This window comes from Anser anser (assembly GCF_964211835.1).
Source record: "Anser anser genome assembly, chromosome: 1".
NCBI classification, from domain to species: domain Eukaryota; kingdom Metazoa; phylum Chordata; class Aves; order Anseriformes; family Anatidae; genus Anser; species Anser anser.
Window position 1 is genome coordinate 45,464,447 of NC_139720.1, and position 19,688 is coordinate 45,484,134.

General features: G+C 47.2%; 1 protein-coding gene across 1 annotated transcript; it reads right to left on the reverse strand.

Annotated features, from left to right (window-relative positions):
- Nucleotides 1-1,931: 1,931 nt before the first annotated feature.
- On the reverse strand, nucleotides 1,932-19,668 carry WDR91 (WD repeat domain 91). Its single transcript, XM_083821221.1, has 15 exons — nucleotides 19,449-19,668; nucleotides 18,413-18,592; nucleotides 16,740-16,947; nucleotides 15,769-15,851; nucleotides 13,477-13,601; nucleotides 11,539-11,716; nucleotides 11,109-11,267; nucleotides 8,803-9,002; nucleotides 8,258-8,408; nucleotides 6,724-6,818; nucleotides 6,108-6,276; nucleotides 4,955-5,063; nucleotides 4,031-4,143; nucleotides 3,472-3,669; nucleotides 1,932-2,565 (listed from the first exon to the last, which is right to left on the reverse strand). The coding sequence occupies exons 1-15, from the start codon at nucleotides 19,569-19,571 to the stop codon at nucleotides 2,401-2,403; spliced, it is 2,256 nt and encodes a 751-aa protein (XP_083677347.1). The 5' UTR covers nucleotides 19,572-19,668; the 3' UTR covers nucleotides 1,932-2,400.
- Nucleotides 19,669-19,688: the final 20 nt, after the last annotated feature.

Genomic DNA, 19,688 nt, shown 5'->3' on the forward strand with positions numbered 1-19,688 from the left:
AGCTCATCTGCAAACACCGACAAGGGAATAGGGTGAGTAATTCACACTAGGGGGTAATTTGGAAATGGGCGACTGGATTTAGACACCTACCAGGACTCTGCAGTAAGTTTTGGGTGAACCTTGCCCTTCCCGATTCTTTAACTAAGTCGCTGTTTCTACTGTAGCAAATTCTGTCGAAATCGTTGTTAAATTGGCTGATGATCAAATGCAGATGAAGTGCTGTTAAAATCATACAATCTAACCTTGTTATTTATAAAGCAAATCCTAAACTGCTGCTACATTGAAGTTGTGTAAAAAACTATTCCACAACGGCCCCTCAGGGCAAAGGGCTCAGCCCCAGGTGCACAGCACACACCACGCTGACAGCCCCACGTGTGCCCAGAGCTGATTCCTGGCCCTGGTCTGCCAGGGCGAGAAGCAGCCCCCAGCATCCCTACCACTATCCCAGGAGGGATACCCACCACTATCCCAGGCTCAGGACCCACATCACTCTGAATGGCTAGAGGTTCAACTCCCATATACATGTTAAGCTTTCCCCCTGAGTACACTGGGGTTTTTCTGGATACCACTGCCTATATAGTAATGTTTCACACCTGCCCTGCCCACCCCAAAACCAGGCAGGAAACCTCTCACTATTCCCTCTGCTGAGCTAACTGGCTTAGAAAACAGTCTGCATGAAAGGGCTTTTGTTGTTACTGCTTGGAGTAAGAGCTGGAAGCTGCCTGCGGTCCCCATCCCTCAGTTCCCCAGCGATACAAAGATGAGATTACTTAGCACATACCTTCCCCCCATCCTGGGTTCCACGCAGAAGTGTAGCCCAGCTTGAATAAATATGACTTCAAAAAGAAAACAAAAGCTGGAGTCCTGCAGCCTATAGCCACGTTTGCCCCTGCAAAGCACCAGTATGACTGGGAGTTCATAGAAAGCTGCTCCAGGTGCACAAATTAGGATGTGTGCTGTCTCCAGTGCAGCCTGGCTCTCTTCTCAAGGCTGAAGCTACCATTAGCCACGTTCAAGTAGGCCCTTCGCTCCAGCCTGCATTTGGGCTGATCTTTCATGCCTAATGACATCTAGTGGCTGGTTGGTCCACAAACTGCAAGCGTAGCCCAGCCTCGGGCTGAATCCTGTCAGGGCTCAGAGAAGAGAGTACTCAGCAAGGGGATTTTATTTCCATTCACATCTGATGGAACGTCACTCAAAGAGGATCTCGTCTGTTCCACTGCACAAAGACACTCTGACCTGAGATGCAGAAGTTAGAAGTGCATTCTTTTCCTTAACAAATTACACTGGCAACTTCTCATTAACCCAGAATCTATGCCCTGCCACCCTTCCAGCAGGACAGCTTTGCGTACTCAGATTATTTCCACAAATCATCACGTCCCACATTTTAAGTCCAGCTTTGGGCTGACAGACCAGGTATTTATGAGCCCCCCAGAAGCATCAGCTGTGTCAAACCAGAAGGACCCAGAAGCCACTCAGCCCGACCACTCAAACACTTTTTCTCCTTGACTCAACTGATATTTAGTGTTTTAGGAGGCAGCTCTAGGGACAGAGCACTATAAAAGGCCAGACTGGTCCTGGCCTTCCCCTCTTCTCTCTACCATCAAATGGTACTCTCTACTATCAAATACATCAGGCATTATGTAGTTTCTGATCTCTAATGTAAGCATTTCAAGAAGTCTGACTGAGGATCCCTCCCCTAATTCCAGGCAGACACTGCAAGGGAACACAAGACATCCAACCAATGCACCTATTTTCGTTCATGGATGACTTGCACTGGTAGCCCCCACTGAGAGGCTGTCAGCACAGGAAGCACCTGGTGAAAACAAAAAGGTCTTTTCTCCATGCAGGAGCCTGTTTTTGGCACATCACCGCCCAGGATAACCTCCATGCTTTCCAGCAACAGCTGAACAGAGCACAGGAATCAAGTGCAAGGGAATAATTTCTTTTTATGAAAACAAACAAACAAACAAAAAAACACATTATACCCAAAGAATACTCTGGTTTTGCACTGGCCTTTCCAGTTTGAGCCATCTGTGTCACCACACATTGTGCTGCCTCATGTATGCCTCCTCCAGCTTCACCTTCTGCACAACCCCTGACGTGATCCCAGCAGCCTTCTAGCCACGTGCTACTTCAAGACTCCCTAACAGAGGGAGCCCAGCTGCCACAATGGGTCAGTGGAGTTGTATTTTTCACTGCTGCCACTGATCTGGTCCCAGATCGGCATTCTATTGCACAGTGGTTTGGCATATGTATTTAACATTTGTCAAGAGGCAAAAGCTAAAATGAGAAGAGTGATTGTGGTTTGCCTTCCCTCCCATGCAATTTGTTCCTGTGGAGTTAACACTGTTGTTTTTTTTTCAAGTCTGCTGCTCTTTTCCTTCAGCACTGTTCCGGTTAAGACTTTTGAGCCAGTAGGGTTGTTAACTTAATCTTCCCATCCATGGAGGCAGTGAGGCAGGTCCCACAGTCCATGGCCGTGCTCCAGTCCACTGTGACAACAGGAGCTCGGTGTCCTCCCAGGGAAAGGCAACTCTCCAGGACCTTTTCCTCACCATTCAACTGCAATAAGAAAAGCAAAAGAATTTAAGGAGGCAAGTTGCTGCAGCAGGGACAGTGTACCCAGAGCAGAATCCAAAGCCTACTACATCCTCTATATCCCTATCAGCAGACATAATTAAGCAGAAAAAAAAGAGGTACGTTTACGTTTATGTAGCACACGAGGAAGCAAATTTTCAGTCTCAGGACAGAAGCACATGACCACAAGCTGCTCAGCTTCTGACGTCAGCTAAGCTGCAGTAATTGAACAAGGCAGGCTAAGAGCACAGTTGTGTAAGTTTAAGCCATGGGTCATGTTAGCGCGGGTGCTCCGAACGCCCCAGCTGCAAAGTAAAAATTCCACTTAAACTGCCTTGCAGTGGCTTATACTGAAATACATTGACTCAAAAGGGGGATGCAATCAGTAACTATTTGTTACTGCACCAGCAGAAATTTGGGTACTTGGGTACAGTCTTACCCTTCATTTCATTTCAGTGCTGTGCACAGTAAGAGGATAGAATCAGGCTGGGACCAGCGTTAACATCAGCAAGCACATGAGGCAGATTAAAGATGAGCATCAGTCATCAACTGCACATTCTGCACTGACCCGGCATGCAGTAATGTAATAAAAAAATCTATAACTTTGTCCTAGGCACTTAGCGCTGAGGAAAACTGCTGCAGCTAAGCTTTAGGAACAAGGAGCACATATCCTCTAGCGACAGACAGAGAGCCTAGAGTGCAAATATTTGCTGGACAGCACGCACTGCTAAAACGCACACAGTACTGACCACACACCAAACTGAACAGCAAGTTCTACAAAACAGGGGTGCGAAAGCATTACTTGAGAACTTCTAGGGGCTGCTCTTGCAGCCTTGTAACAAATGCTTGTATGAATGCAAAAGAAAATTTCCCATCACTTTGCAGACTTACCTTAAAAATGACTCCCCCGGTTGAGGAGCATGTCAGCATATAGTTCCCCTCAGAGTCAAAGGCAAAAAGTCTTCCTCGTGGGAACTGGACTTGCTTGTATCCACTGTATCCAGACAGCACAAAGGGACCCGTAGCTTCGCTGGGAAGATCATACTCCGACACCTTCAAGCCACTCTTGTGAATATTCCACTGAATAAACTAGAATGACAAAAACGGATTATAAAAGCCCACAGTTTAATTAACTGGGATGAAAGAAGAGGGGCTACTCACAGTTTTTAAGAGAAGGGGCTATTTTACACGAACAGAAGATGGCGCTTCCGCATCTCTAAGTAGCTGTGTTTACAAAGCACAGGCTGCATGGGCTGTAAGAGTGCCTACTAGTCGGGCCAACAGAAGAGACTGAATGCAGCAGAGTGGTGCTGTGTATCTAAGCCTACAGTTAGCAGCCTGCAAGTTCTCCAGAGCCTTCGGGTATTTTTACTGTTAGCCCCACCACATGGAGAAGACTCCAGAAGGGATCCACCAACAGCTGACCAGTGGAAGGTCACACACAGCCTACCTTGCCATCCTCGCCTATGCTGTAGACTGTGTTCTCATCATAGCTGAACTCGACGGAGTAGACTTCCCCCTCGTGTGCCTTCCAGCTCATGGCGCACTCGTGCTGCTGCATATCTGTGGGGAGAACCAGTACTGAAACACTCCCAGCGCTCACACAGAGTTGGGGTGAGGAGGGGCTCTTCGTGTTGATACAGACTCTGTCCCTGCCATCTACACCAGCCTCTGGGAACCCTATCTAATCTCAGCATCTTGTCCTTATTCTCCAACACCTCTCCCTCCAGCTTTACAGGGCTGTTCACATCCTCGGCATCAACTGCAGTCGTTCGGTGCCCAAGCAACACTGGCACCTTTATTCTCCTCCTCTCCTTGCTGTCCTGTCCACTCCCACAGCTGCTGCTATCTCTGTCCTCACACCCACCTGGGACTGTAGCCTCACAGGTCAGCAGCTGAGGCAAAAGCAGATCCCTTTTTCACAAAGAAGGAAGGCCCAAGCTGCCTTTATCACAAGGACAGGCTAAAGAGGACAGAACCTGAGAAACAGAAGTTGCTCAGTGAAGGACTGACATGAAGCCTTCAAACTAGAAGGTCACACATTAAATCCCTTCATTTAAGACAGCTTTTGGCAGTGGTACTGCTATTAATGGCATAGCCAAGATGACGTGGCTCAAGGGGAAGTTAACTCTGCTCCTAAGCAGGAGGGAAACAAATCCAGCAGCACTACCAGGGCCTCCAGGCAATATCCCCCAGGGAAAGTTTATCTCAATTCACTCCTGAGAGTGATCATGAAGGAGAGAAAACAGCTTCCAGCTTGGCATTGGTCATGTCACACAGCTGCCTCCCTGCTGGCAGGGCAAGGGTGCTGGGGCAGGGGGAGCAGCCAGCCGAGGACACCAAGGGGCCACCTCACCGCTCAATTCCAGCATACCAAAGAGACGAACGATCCCATCTGCAGCCCCCGTGACCAGCAGGTTGCCGTTGTGGTTGAAGGCTGTGCAGTTAATAGCAATGGGCTCAGGCTCCAGGGAGAACTGCAGCTGGAAGGGAAAGTCTGTGTTAATGCCCAGAAACCTCAAATGGCGCTGGGGTGCTGAGGAGCTGTACCCCACAGAAGGGAAGGAAGATGGCGTCTAGCAACAAGAAGTACAGTTCTTGTTCTGCAGTTCCTCCTTCTTGAATTCTAGTTCCTCCACCTCATGACCACAGACTTCAAGGTTGGCAGCTGCATTTTACTGTGACACTAAACCAACTCTTCACCTCAGCCAAGACACAGCTTTCTTAGCAATGTCCTCAAGGCTGCACAAACAGCTTCTGGCAGACATGAGCTTGAGTTTGCTGCTTTCTCTTATGCATCAGGGAAAGCATTTCTTAAGGGCAAAGGCGAGGGATAAGACCAGGATGCACTGCCAGAATACAACCCATCTAAACTGAAACAACGGAGAAGATGATGTAAGACTAATTCTCTTGAGAAGCATTTCACTTAAAAATAGATTTAAAATGCATTCTGACACATGGCTAGAAGAGCTCTGAAGACAGACAAGTTCGCGCTGTGTGGTAACTGCTATCTCCAGTCCTCGCAGCTGGAGCACACCAGGCTGGGATGAACAGCTACGGTTCACCATGCTCACCCCACAGTGCTCCCCTAGGGAGATGCAAATGGGTCCCAATATCCATGCGGGCAGAGGGGGAAAGGGCAAGGGAAAACAGCAGAAAAGAAAACCCTTCAGTGTAGCTTAACGAGAAAGCCTGAGCAAAGCATCATGTCAAACGACTTGAGAGGTTGCCAGTCAAATTCTACAGGCAGGGAAGTTGCAAGATCATGAAGTATTCTGAAGAATTCATCAAAAAAAACTAATACACACACACACACAAAAACACATTCAAATCCAGCAGCTACAAAGAACAGCTAAAACCAACTTGTTTTATCCTACATGTGATAGACGGGAAAAGAGGAAGGGGGTGGAGGAGAAGATATTGAAAAGAAAGTCAGCATAATTTAGGAAGAAGGCTCCTACACATCAAAACAGAAGACATTCATTCTCGAAAAGCAGACTAAGAAAGGAAAGGAACTCAGCAAATACCTGCTGTTTCATCGTTTTAGTGTCCCATAGCAACAGCTTCCCAGGAACTTGGTTCATGCTTTTGCCCCCAGAGCTGACTGCTGAGAAGTCCACGTGAGAGATGGGGCTCTGGGCTGCTGCAGAACAGACAAAGGAGGCACCACTTGGGCTGCAGGCAAGCGACAGGATTCTGAAATACAGCAGAGAGTGTGAAATGCCTTTCTCCAGCAACCACCTCAAGAGCAACACTCAGCTCCTAGTTCTGCCAGAGAGACCCTGCAAGACAGGACCTCCATCTCAGGTGCGCTGTAAAGGAGAGCATAATCCACGTGCTTAGGGAGATTTTGTGTCTCTCCAGTGTAACGGAGCAGTTTTATGCTGCTCAGACAAGGCCATCTACACAAAGGCCACATAATATTGCAGTTGCAGGGAAGCAGTATGGACATTGAGACTTCATCTGCCAAAAACAGCAGATGAAACTTCAAAAAAACTTCAAAAACTTCACAGTCAAGAACAGCAAGATATATGCACATAAATCCATACACACAAAGATATACATGTGCATGTACACACATGTATATGTACATACGTGTTCATACACACATACCCACATATACAACCAATGTTCCAGAGTTACCTGGGCATGTCTTCATCAATGCTGATTTCACAGAGATTCTTCTTGGCTTCTGTGTCATAAAGACGAACCGTCCCGACTCCACTGCCAAGCAGCAGCTTGAAACCAGCAAGGAGATGGAAGGAATGTGAGTGAGGAGTACAGCGATGCTGTCCAGCAACTACCAACACCACGCATTATTTTTTCCCATTCATACATTCCAATTATATATAATTCCATTACGTACATCCTGTCTTTCTGTGGATATCATGCCGAGTAGGACTACTCTAAAGTCACAGGAATCAGGGTTAAAGCACTGCTCTCCAGAAATTTTAAGAAAAAGATCTGATCTCTACCAAGGTAGAGAACAAGCCTCTTTCTGAAATATGGCTCAACGTATGCAAAACACACGTGGAGTCTCAATATCTAGGGGAGCAAGGAAAGAGTAACACAGAATCAACTTAACTTTAGGAGAAAGCCAAGTAGAAGCCACCTCCTTTCATCCAGGGGAGAACGAAATTACTCAGAAGGGCTCACACATGCTTTCTCAGTGGTGTTACAATTTAAATCGAAAGAAAAGCCATGGAGGGATGCGTTATCAAAGAAAATTAAGCACGCAAGATCCTTCTCACTTCACAGCCTGAACTGCTGCTGAATCCCCATGTATTCCAGAAAGAAGAATCTCTCCACAGGAGAAGGAAATAAACTCCACAAAGCAGAAGAAATCATTAACAACTGTATGGACAACTCCTTTCTAAGAGTAAAAGAAATGAAAGAGACAAACTGCAGCACCAGCTCTTCACAACTGGCATTTGGGATTAGCAGCAACACATCATCAGTGCCAGAACGTGAATGATACTCCCTCGGTTGCAGGCCTGCCTTGTCACACAGCCCTGTCTCTTTGCCAGGGAAGGAAGCGAACACCAGCAACAGTTCTAGGACTCAGCAGAACGCATGCAATTTAAGGCTCCTCTCTAGTAACAGAATTAGAGGAAAGGTGCTATGGGAAACATTTAAACTGTCTTGGCATCTAAACAAGCTTCCAAGTCCTCATGCAAGTACCAAGCCCTAGCTGTGTGAGGCACCAGAGTAAAACTGGACACGGAGCCCTTTTGACACCTGCACAAGCCAGGATGCCAACAACACACCCTTGCTCTCTCTGTTTCCTGGCTCAGGCTGCAAGTGAAGCTCCACAGCTCCCTGCTTTTGGCTTCCCACAGGTTGCCGTGCCTCCGCCTGCCCTTACAAGTGCCTGCCTGCAGAAAGGCAGTTCTCCTAAAGGAGATACTTCTGTCCTGCAGCTGTCCACGTGCTGCAGCTTGAGAACTTCTGCCTCAGGGCAAGCAGTGCTGAGTTCCTTGCAAAATACAAAGCACACTCCTCACTCCCTGGCTTTTATAAGACCCTACAGGCTTCAGTTCTCCCTAAAGCGGAAACTAACTGTTGCCCTGATTTTATCTGCAGTGCAGCCACCTAGAAGTCAATGTGCAACACACAACAACTGAGCTCCAAATCATCTGCTGTGACTCTTGAGCCTCTGCATGCACAGGCTACTCACCAGCCGATCGCGCTTGGTTGCCCATTCCAGAGACAGCAGCGGAGACTTGGAAATAGATGAAGCTTTAGTTTGCATTATTGGATTAAAAGACCACACCTTGATGACTCCATCCACATCCAAGCTGGCCACCCTCCGTCCAGAACAATCAACCCTGCGTGCAGAAAGAAAATGATTGGGTATTTTTCTCCCTGAAGTTCTTAGATGCAACCAGATAGCCCAGTAATCTTTCCTCTCCTATTCCTCTCCTACAACAACCAGTGCAATGAAGCACTAGAGCTACACATGCAAAGCATAAAGCCCTTCAGCAGTACCAACATGCTTTCCCAGGGAGTTTACTCCTGGCTGGCATTTCCCTATCACAAAAATCTTTGTCCATTCTCAATGCACAAGCTACGTGCTATTGTCAGTCACAGCAACACTGCTGCCCTACAACCAGGAGTACACACACTGCGCTGGACAAAGTAGAGGCTGGGAGAAGGAAGCCAGACGGAGCTGATCCTCTGGAGAAGTTTCTAGGAGAAAGCCTTCCCCTGCCAGCCTGTTACCTGCAGTACATGATGGACGAATGGTGCTCCCCGTACTCCTCCTGGCTGAGGACGATGAAAGGCTGCTCCTGTCGGACCCCCACAGCCTCTGTACCACTGGCGGGCATTTTGGTTGAAGTCTCTGCTTGGTCAGCTTGCAGCTCTGAGCACGGCTCTGTCTCAGATGTGCTAATATCCGTTTTCTTCTCAGCACTTTGGCCCTGCAGGAAGAAATCCTGTGTGAAATACAAGGAAGCAGTATTTCCAGGCCAAGTTTTTCAGCTACCCCTCCTGTTGAGAGAAAGAACAAAAGCTGTACTGGAACAGAAGCACTGTCAGCTCAACTCCCCTTCTGTCAGGGACCTTCCTCCTGAGCGCAGTGATAGGGCACGGCACAGCTGTGCCATTTGATGTGGCCTCTTTGGTTAGAGAGTCCCTTATATGCCCCCCACATGGCCAGCCATACACTTTCCTACAAGAATTTAAGGAATTGCAGCATTCAGCATACCTCAGCTGACAGCAGAGGCCCATTTTGATGCTGGTCAAGTACAGACTCACAATTGAATCATCAGATTTCAAAGAATTCTTGTATTCAGCAATGTAAAGTCTGTGGTCAGTCTGCACAAGAGTTCTCGGAGAACGGTGAGCCACAGTGGATAGATTACACTTGTCAGCAGAGACCCAGTCTGTGCACAATGTGGCAATCAATGCAGTCAACAGATGATGACAACTGTAGAGTCAACACGAGTCCAAAAGTTTAAAACCCAATTTGACAGGACAGAGGGGAGTTGGAACAAATGGATTTTTAGGTGAAAGCATTTGATTGAAACAAGATATCCACTGCAGCTCACAAAGTCTCTGAAAGAACCTTAATCTTCCCTTGTCACTAGGAACAGATACAGTGCACGAGTCAGCAAAACGTTTGCAAGCAACCCTTAGCTACACCATCCTCTGAAGATGAAATGCTTGAAAAGTCTGCATGGTAATGTTCCCTAACACATCCTTGCCTTATTTATAGCAGTGTCGTATCTTGAGCAGTAAGTTAAACACTGCATAATCAAATCGTCACAATTCACAAAGCCGGAAAAGACTGGGAAATAAATCCAAGAGTGCCTTGCTCTGTGTTAACGTGGGGAGATAACCAATGAATGACACTCATGTCAGAGAAACAGTGCAGCTTTCCAGCTTCCTTTTTGACTCATGCTTTGAGAACAGAAAGCTAAACAATATCAGCTTCCCCAAGACGACCAGACACAACTTTTACAAAGGCAGAAAAACACCGCCTTCACCTGGAACTTCGCAGCAAAAGGAAAGCCAAAGGACACTTGCTAGGCAGCCAGGGTTTGCAACGCGCTGACCGGTGTTTAATTAAAGTCTTTTAGATGAGCCACAAAGAACAAAGTTCTCTCATAGCCTGGAGCACTCAGTGGTGGAATAACATCACTCCAAAGCAGCACACCCCACGCAGAACAGCCATGCACGACAGCTGATAACCAACAGTCCCTCAGCACCACCTCTCCCCCAGGGGAGAGTGTCTCATATAGCCACAATAAACATGGCTGAGATGTTACCACCATCCCTCCTATGCTCCATACCAAAACACACATGGCTGCTCAAAGCCAGACAACATGGGGGTGAACAGCAGCAGTCCACTGACCTTCAGCAGTTAAAACCCAGGACATAGCTTTATTATTTTATTACATAGAAAGCAGGGCACAGCCCCACACAGAACTGCAACACATAGTGCAAAAAACTCCAAAACATTGCTATGAAGGATATTTCTACTCCTATCCAGGGAAGTTTGTTATTTTTCACTGTCCCACAGAGCCTGCACAAACCAGCACGAGAACGCAGCTGACAGGGAGGAGAGAAAACATTCTGCAATCCATGCTGCAGGACTCTTTGGAACAGCATTATTTATTTATGCAAAAGATCAAGCATTCAAATCTATCTTACAGTTGCTCACTTCTGCAGCACGGGTGAGCCAAGCCCACTGCTACTAAGGCAGGTGGGTTATAACAAGGTATTTGAACATAACAGCCACTAAGGTGGATGAAACATACCCTCTCCAGGACAAGGCTGTTGACATGACAAGCGACAACTCTTCTTCCATTTGAAACGTCAACACTGAGTCCCTTCCAGGGACACAGAAATAATCTGAGAGTGGAAGGAGTTGATTAACTACAGAGATTAACCTTTGATACAGCTGATTGGAGCAGCATTCCAGGAGCTTAATGGGAATACTTGCATTTTTTTTACTACCCAACATAACAAAGAACAGAAAATGGCAGCCCTCCACTTGCCAGCTTCGCAGTGTTGCCCGGTACCTGAAAGGTCCCTTTTGACAGCAGTTCTCTCCTTTCCTTCCCGTGTTCTTGCAAGCGCTTCTGCCGCTGCTGCAGGGAGCTTGACTCGCCCGCTGCTAACCCACTGAAGTGGCTCTTCCCATCCTTACAGGTCACTGCTCCTTCTTTTCCTTTGGCACTCTGGAAGGCAGGAATGATTTGGCAAAGTTATGTTTGCATCAGGCTGTGGAAGAAAGAGCAAAAGACGAGGCAAAGAAACCAGGCATCCACAAGGGCTCTACACGTCCCCAGACATCAGCTGTTCTTGCAGTGCATTCACACCCAGTGTACATGTTCAAGGACAAAAATGACTTTTTTCTTCCAGGTGAAAGCACAAGCTTGGAGCAGTGCTGTGCTGCAAGCTAACTCCTTGGCTACTGAGCACCTTTCAGTGCATAGAGTTGAGAATCACCTGGTGATTTGCTGGTTCTTTCTTCCCAAGCAGCGTGCTGCCGGTCTGTGTTGGAGAAGCCCCGCTTGGCTGAGCTGGTCTGGAAGGGCCCTTTTTGCTCTGGGAGAGGAAAGAGGAGAGAAAGCCTCCACGGGACTGAAGAGAATGTGCAGTGCTCCTCTGGCTGCAGGTCATATCACTAAAAAATAAACAGACAGACAGACAGAACGTGAAAGTGCAGCCAGACAACCTGATCAAAGATGACCCAACAAAAAACTGCTTGAACCTGTGGAGGAGAGATGCTCCTTGCCAAGCTGATGGACCACTATGCACTAAAAAACTGTTTTAAAAACATGCTGTGTTAGCATCTGGAGCAGATCGTTGCAATCACTGGAACCAAAGCTCACTTCTCGGCAGCGTCACGGAGAAAGACAGCCCAGATGGTGCTGAATCACCCACAGGGCCACCCCAAACTCCTTCCACTCCATCCGGTTTGTTTAAAGACCCCAAGGGTGGGGGAACCCAGCTTCCCAAAGAACTTCTTCAGCCTGGATTCCTGATTCAAGGCATAAAACAGACCTCCCTTGAAAGGCAGTATCCAGTGTTTCACTCAACATCCTTAGATATTCAGCAAGTCACGTTCAGGACAGGACCCAAAGAAATCAAGAACCACATCTGTGATTACACACACCTCCCTTCTCAGCCCACAGTGCCAAGAGCAGTGGCTGCTTCCCAGAACATAACTGTCTGACCTCACCACGCTGCAGCTTCCCCAGAGCAGAGCAGCATACAACCACCTTTAGCCTCATCCTCTCTTCTAAGGAAAAAAATATTCTATCAAAAATAAGCTTTGGGTTGAGCACAGACATGGAAAAAACAACCAGAACTGGGCCCCTAGCTAACACATGAGTTGTGCACACAAGAAACACCATTTCTAAGGCAAGTTTTCCTAATAAAGCTGGACAAAAATATGGAGAATGTATGACCCCAGTACTCGCACCACTCTCTCCCACATATGCAGGTGAATACCACAGCTTTCCACCCAGAGTAGTTAGACAAAAAAAAATATCTCGAATTAAACTCTGTGGCCTGGCCTGTGTGGAGCAGTTATCAAGATAGTTCAGTGGACACTTAAGTCTGTTTAATCAGAAATTTTGAAAGATTTAGTGTGTGAACTCTGGTACAACTTCTATTTGCCACTGTCAGCAGCGTAATTTGATCAATCCCCCTCATGCCTCAACAAAAGTGAAAGAAGCACACGAGAAAGTCAAAGCCCCAGCGGTAGTATTAATACGTGGCTACGCTACTCTTGCTTTCAGATCCTTTTGAAGCAGGAAGAAAGCTCAATAACAGAAAGAATTCAGGCACGCGGATTTGCCTCACATAACTGCATACTAGGGGAAGACAGGGGTTTAACCAACCAACCAGTATCCCTGGGTACGTTGCCTCTTCTCCATAGAGAGGAATACAACAGATGTAGCCATAAAACACTCTTCAACTGTAGATTTATTGGGAGTTCCATATATAACAGCCTCACGGAACAGAAACTCCCTTTCTCTTGCCTTTGCAAAAGAAAGCCCATCTCTGCATAACAATGACCCCTTTAGGTGACAAAGGAGCAATATCTACAAACACCACAGTACACACACACACTGCACCACAGCCACTAAAGAAAATAGGAATTAAGAGACAATCCACTTCATCTGAGCAACACTGCGGGGTACTCCACTGTCACCAGTGTTCTGGCTGCCCAAAATACCCTGGTGTAATGGTGAGACCAAAGCAGAACAACTTCTACATGTGCTTGGGCTCTCCCTGCTCAGTGAGAATCTCTCTCCAAAGATGGGAGATGATTTCTGCCAGGATGTATTTCTGTAATGATTCCCAGGGCAGCGAACAAGGAAATGACCCAATAAAAGCGGCAGGGTCTGTCCCAGCTCCTCCCCTGCAGGCACTCACAGCTCAGAGTCCCCTAGTCGATCCATGTTGGCCACATACGCAGGCAGCTTGTGATGCACAACTGCTTCTTCCACTTCCAGTTCCTCTTTCTTCATGCGGGAGGATTCAGCTTGCAAAGCAAACAGCTACAAGAGAAGAGTGAGCCAAGTCAGCAGAAGTTTCACCAAGATTCACCTCCTTCCCACTTGCTGAAGTTGTTTGTTCCCTTTATTTCACCAGCCCTAGAAGGCTGGGGAAGGTAGAAAGTTGCCCTGACTGCCTGAGCACATCAGTCCAAGCACTGGGAACAACCAGCACTTTACAGGTATGATATTGGAGCCTGCTTAAAACCTTTCGCTCCTCTTGGGCTGTTGCTGTAGCAGCATTAACAGGGCCGGGAAAGCAGCGTTGGCCAGGGCACAACTGCTCAGCCTGCTGCTCCATGCAGGCGGTTCAAGGCCAGGGCAACGCACGTGCCTGGCGGTGGCGATGTGCAGGCACCGAGCCTAGGAAGTCGGCTTCCTCCCACAGCCAAGGGTTTGGCAAGCTGGCAGGGTGCGCTGAGGCCAACGCCATCAGGCCATCCTGAAAATCCAGCTCCACGTCCTGCTCAGCTCCGTCCCGAGCATGACAGAGAGATTTATCTCCACATTACGGAGAAAGAAACATCTTTCTTTTTCCCCTGAGCAGACAGGAACCTCAGGAAGCGTCTTTCTGTGACAGATGTGGTTGATGGCTGTTGACTCTTGGCTGTGTGATGAGTTCCTCGGGCCTTTCCGTATATTTGTTTTTCAGATACAACTCTCATTTGTCCTTTTATCACAGTACTTCAGGAAAGCAACAGCAAAAATAAGAAGGAGCTTTAGAAACCCAGGTTGCTATTCATGTATTTGCATTCAGTTTCAACAGTGAAATTGAGATCACTACGTAATCCCAGCTACCACTGAATTCAATACTTATTCACACCGTTTTAATTTAAACTTGTATTCTGTAGGTAGCTGTTTCCCTTTCTAGCTTGAGTAATTCTTAAAAAAAATAGTCTAGTTTTATGTCTGACAGAGAACACCTATCCAGTTTGTGATATAAATCAAAAGCAAGACGAAACAAAAACAACCTACCCCACAACCCAGCTTCAATCTGACCAGAAGTGCAGAATACAAAATTGGAAGAAATAAGAGTTCTACTTCAAAACACACCCTATCCTCCCCTCCTTATTCACTGACCATCTCTGCAGACCTGCCCTGGTAGTTTTCCTGCTCTACTGACTCCACACAGCACAGTGCCAAACCTTGCTTCTCTTAAGCCATAAAACCTCCGTTTTGAGATAAGTTTTTCTATTTTACTTCAACATTTTAGGACAGACGAACACAGAGTTGATCAGTTACCAAAACAATAGTAGCACAACACACAACAATGTTTTGTAACACAGGAGGGTAAAGCACAAAACTTAGATTACTGAAGCATTCATTTAGGGAGAACTTTTTTCTTGGAGTGTTTAAAGAAATGAAACTAAAGTCCTGCTTACATGAATAAGGTTTCCCACTTGTACAAGATCAGCCAGATGTGATCTGTAGTTTAGAAGATTCTTAAATTGTGTATCTCCCAAGTCTCTCTAAGGGGAGATTGTACTTGGAAAGGACCGATACATCATATTTTCTTACACCTTTTCTCTAAACATCTGTGGATGTTACTATCAAAAACAAGACACAGAACTGGATGACATTTTGTTGGAGCCGGTCAGCCTTTCTTACAGTAGGGTCTAGAATTTGGAAACAGATATTCACAACAACATTTGCATTAGTTGATTTAAATTACTTTAAGTGCACTTCAGCAGTGGTAAGTGGCCACGTCAGACGTAATGGTTTCTGCCTCTTCACCCTAAGTTGTTGCCACTTTCTATTGCACTGTCAGCTCAATCCTGGAGGCGACTGTCAACACCCTCCGTAAGTTTCACTGCGAAGTCAGTCATACGTGCACTTAACCTGCCATTAGTTTCAGCTTGGCAGAATTTGCAGCGTAGCAGAAAAGGCACTGCACAGGATCTGCACCCATCAGACAGCACAGGGAGAGGGACAGACGCCTCCAGCAGAGGCCCAGGAATGTCCTACAGACATTGTGCTAATCATCATCACAGCCCTCGGCTTGCTGGAGACAGTTCAAAGATAAACCAAAATAACACAGGTTTTCTGCAAGAACCTGCCTTGGAATAACTGCACTAAATTGAGGAGATACAATTTGCTTGGACAGACAGAACCAACTTCACAGAACTCACAGCCGTATAGTCAGCAAGTACAGAGTGACTTCAGCTCTCACCTTATGCCGCAAGGATTCATTTTCTTCTTGTATGAGACTGCTCCTGTGACATTCAGCTTCAAAGTTCAAAATGACTGGCACCGGTGAGAAACGTTAAAGAAAAACTCAAAGCAACAGCTTGTGCACAGCTGGCTTAATTCTAAAAACCAGCACTACCAGGCAATACTGGCCACGTGCCTTTCACACAGCAAGGGTGCCCCGTCCATACTACTGGCAAGAAGCACGTGCGAGGCCAGCGGACTGGTAACAACTTAGGTAACCTAAGCCAACTTTGTACTTGCACAAACTATTTCACGTAGGCTTTGCAAAGATTTTAGATTCCTCCCTTTGAGATGTCAGAAGCGGAGGACAAGAGGGGTTATGACACTTCATTAGTGTATGTTGAGGACATAGTTCAAGATGAATCGTATTCCAGCTGCAATGTAAACTCGCTCATCATGGAAGAAGGCCAGAACTCTACAGTGTGGGACAAAAGCTGTTCTTTCTGCTAATGCTGAGCATTATTATATTATATATTATATAATGCTGAGCATCTACTATATTGGGCTGTCATTACACAGCGTCGTGAATGGATGTACCCAGACAAGGGTCTAACAGGAGAAGCTGGTTTAGTTATGGACTAGGACCCAAGGTTGCATGCCTGTTTTGTATGCCAAGTAACCAGGAAAAAAGCACTTCACAAGATGTGCATACGATTTCTGACTGCTCTCCTAGTCACTGGCATAGGGATGAGTTCAGCATCAGCAGCAACCACAATTGTTTGTGCCCAGGGAATATAACGTATCATCGGGTAATTGAATAATAACTATTCCGACATCCTCTGGTAAACACCAGCTTCCTATTAAGGCTTGGCTCTAAGCAATCACCTGAAAGCAGAAGGTTCTGCAATCCTGTATTGTTGGCACCGTTGCTGATAGTCAGCATAACACCAGGGCAAGGGAGATTTAACTCTTGGTTGCAGAAAAGGATATGCATGCACTGAAATAAGACGCTCAGGAAGTTGTGCAGGGAGACGATGAACGTATCTGCCCACTGGCGTGAGAAATATGTGGCAAAGGTGGGGTTGGAGTCTGGGGCAGGGAGGAAGGGCAGGACAAACCAATCCTTCCACTCCGCCTGGTTCTGGAGCTCGGAGGCCTGCTTGAGGAAAAACTCCTGCGCCTTGTCATTGCGGCCGCTCTGAAACAGAGGAGAACAGCGCTCACACTTCCAGTCACATCACTGCACCAGCTCTAAGCATCAATGCCTGATGGACGCCGTAAGAGCTACTTTCACCACCAGAGCAACTGCTTAGAATTAAGACTCATGTGGGAACAAAAGAATTGCCCAAATGCCAGAAGCTCCCCAACACGCTTCATCCAACATTCTTTCCGGTCACCACAGTCTTGTTTAAAGGCCGAGGAAAATCAAGCTAATTCCTTGGCAACTTCCAGCTAACCCAGTACAGCTTTCCACTCACATGAGACACAAGTGGTGGCAAAATATACTTCAAATTACTCAATTCTACCACAGATGCAGCCTGAAAAAAAATTGATCTGATTCGTTATTCAGACATGACAATCACACTCCAAGGTAAGCACAGGGCAAGAGAACAAAACACGAGAAACCACGCTTCCAGAAACATGCATTAGATTTTGACTCCTCCACTCCTCCACCAACATCCATCATTTAAGATTTTCAGTCAGGGAATGCAATCAAGGTGGAAATATTGCTCGTAAATCATAAGAAATTAAACATGAATTGTTGACAGGTGTTTGTGTACCCTGCTTGCCAATGCTCTCCCTGGTTATTATCTTTCTTTCACTTTCCTAAGGTATTGTTATTTTCTGTTCTATTCAGAGCAGACAAAAACACTTTCATTTTCTCTCCCACATTACTTGTCCTGATTTGAAGCTCACATCTCCCCTCTCTCTTTTATAAACTAAAACTGAACTTCACCAACTCCAAATGTCCCTTTTTCTTCTTCTAGACCCTCCAGCTTTCTTGATTCTTTAGGAACCCTGGTACCTGTAAGGACCGGCTGAGCCCTGCCAGCAGGTTACAGCGGAAGGAATACCAACAAGCCTGTCTGTTGGTCCCTAACGCTGCAATAAGGCCCTTCTCTACCCTACTGCTGCCTGCTCAGTCACTCCTTATTCTGCAACAGTGCAGTTGATTACACTTATCTAAGCAGAGATTTTATTTTGTTCTTGACTGTTTCCTCAACTTCAGAAGACTACTTCATGCACTGACCTTGTCCTCCCGCGTTCTCACTGCCATGCCCCACGAGGAGGTGTTTAAGAACTTTATGATCTCTGCTGGTATCCACGTTATTAACAGAGCCTGAGCAGGACTGAGCTGACAGTCACAGCCATCCCATCTGCCAGGGACTGAGCCTGCCTTCGTGGCTGAGCACAAATGCCTTGCTCCCAGCTAACCGTATTCCCTCTTGCCTTCTGAGCTTCTCTGTCCTCCTGCCTGCAAGCCCATCATGTGAGTCTGCGTCAAACTCTTTACCACGCTCTGATACATGACAGATGAATCGCTGACCCCCCACCAGGCGGGTCAGAGGCTCTCACGGTATTTCCTTGCTCTGGTTTCAGACACCAGGAGGTTTTGTTTTTTTTTTTAAATCAGAAGCCTAAAAAAATCGAACCACCACCACCTGAACAGTATGGACGAGGTAGTATCGGAATAAGCTGGTCTTCAGCTTGTTCACCGTGGGCCGGTACACGTCTTCCAAACGGCTGAAAAGGCGCCGGTCCAGGTAACTCCAGTAATCCCGCAGGGCGGCCAGGTCGTAGCTCTGAACAAACTGCTGCAGCTGGTCCACTATCTTATCCACCTAAAGAGGGCAAAACGGGGAAGACTCCAGTCATGTGAGGGCTCTTTTTTGGCACACGAGACTTTCTGCAACTTAACGCTGAGGAGCTTTAACTGCACCAGGAATGCCACAAATAATGCGCCAAGCCAGTCCTCATGCATCAGCTGAGAGAACAGAGGCAGTTTTTGACAAGAAGATTACATTCTGTTAAACACGGGTGTTTGTGGCTGCTTTTTTCTAAGCAAGCAAAACATTTCCACTTCTTCTGAAAGCCAGTTGATAACGAGGAACCAGGAATAACGTCGTTAAACACTGAAAACTCAAGCGCGGCACTTGGGAAAGAGCGTTATTTTTAGACTAAAGGGAAAAACTGTACTTAGCCAGCAGAAAAGGAGCTCAGAAAGAGGAAGAAAGCCCCGCTGTACTGGGAGCTTTGAAGCACTTTTAACTTGGATGTCATCTATTAGCGGGATTGCCACAGAAGCCTGTCACGCAAAGCTTTATGTCGGTATGGCTCTTTGGTAATCCTTTCTGCAATACGGATAAAGCACAGCGGTGATGGGGGCATCGATTTGCAGTTTGGTGAGTTCTGGTGGTCAAAATATGCTTTAAAAATAAAGAAGGTCCCGGAGCCTACACAGAATTTGACTGCTGAAGGGGATCAGTGCGTGGCTTGCCTCCCCCTCGGCGGTTAAATCTTTTGGGACACCACCTAACCTTTTAGGACACCATCTCATCTTTTAGGACACCACCCTAAAGCCTAACCTTTTAGGACACCATCTTTCAGTTAATATTTTAGGACATCACCCCCACACACACACACATACACACACACCGCCCCCACCCCAGCCCCTCCGAGGCCCCGGCCCTGGCTCACCCGGAAGCCCTTCTCGCGGTCCGCCTTGATCTCGGCGTCCAGCTGCTTGAGGGCGGCGGTGAAGCCGCGGAAGAGCAGATACTCCCGCACCAGCTCGTCCGTCCGCTCCGCCGCCGCCGCCATGGGGGCGCCGCCGGCTCCGCCCGCCCAGCGGCGGCGAGGGGGCGCCCGGCCCCGAGCGACGCGGCCCGGCCCGGCCCAGCCCAGCGCCGCGCGGACTACAGCTCCCAGCGCGCCCTC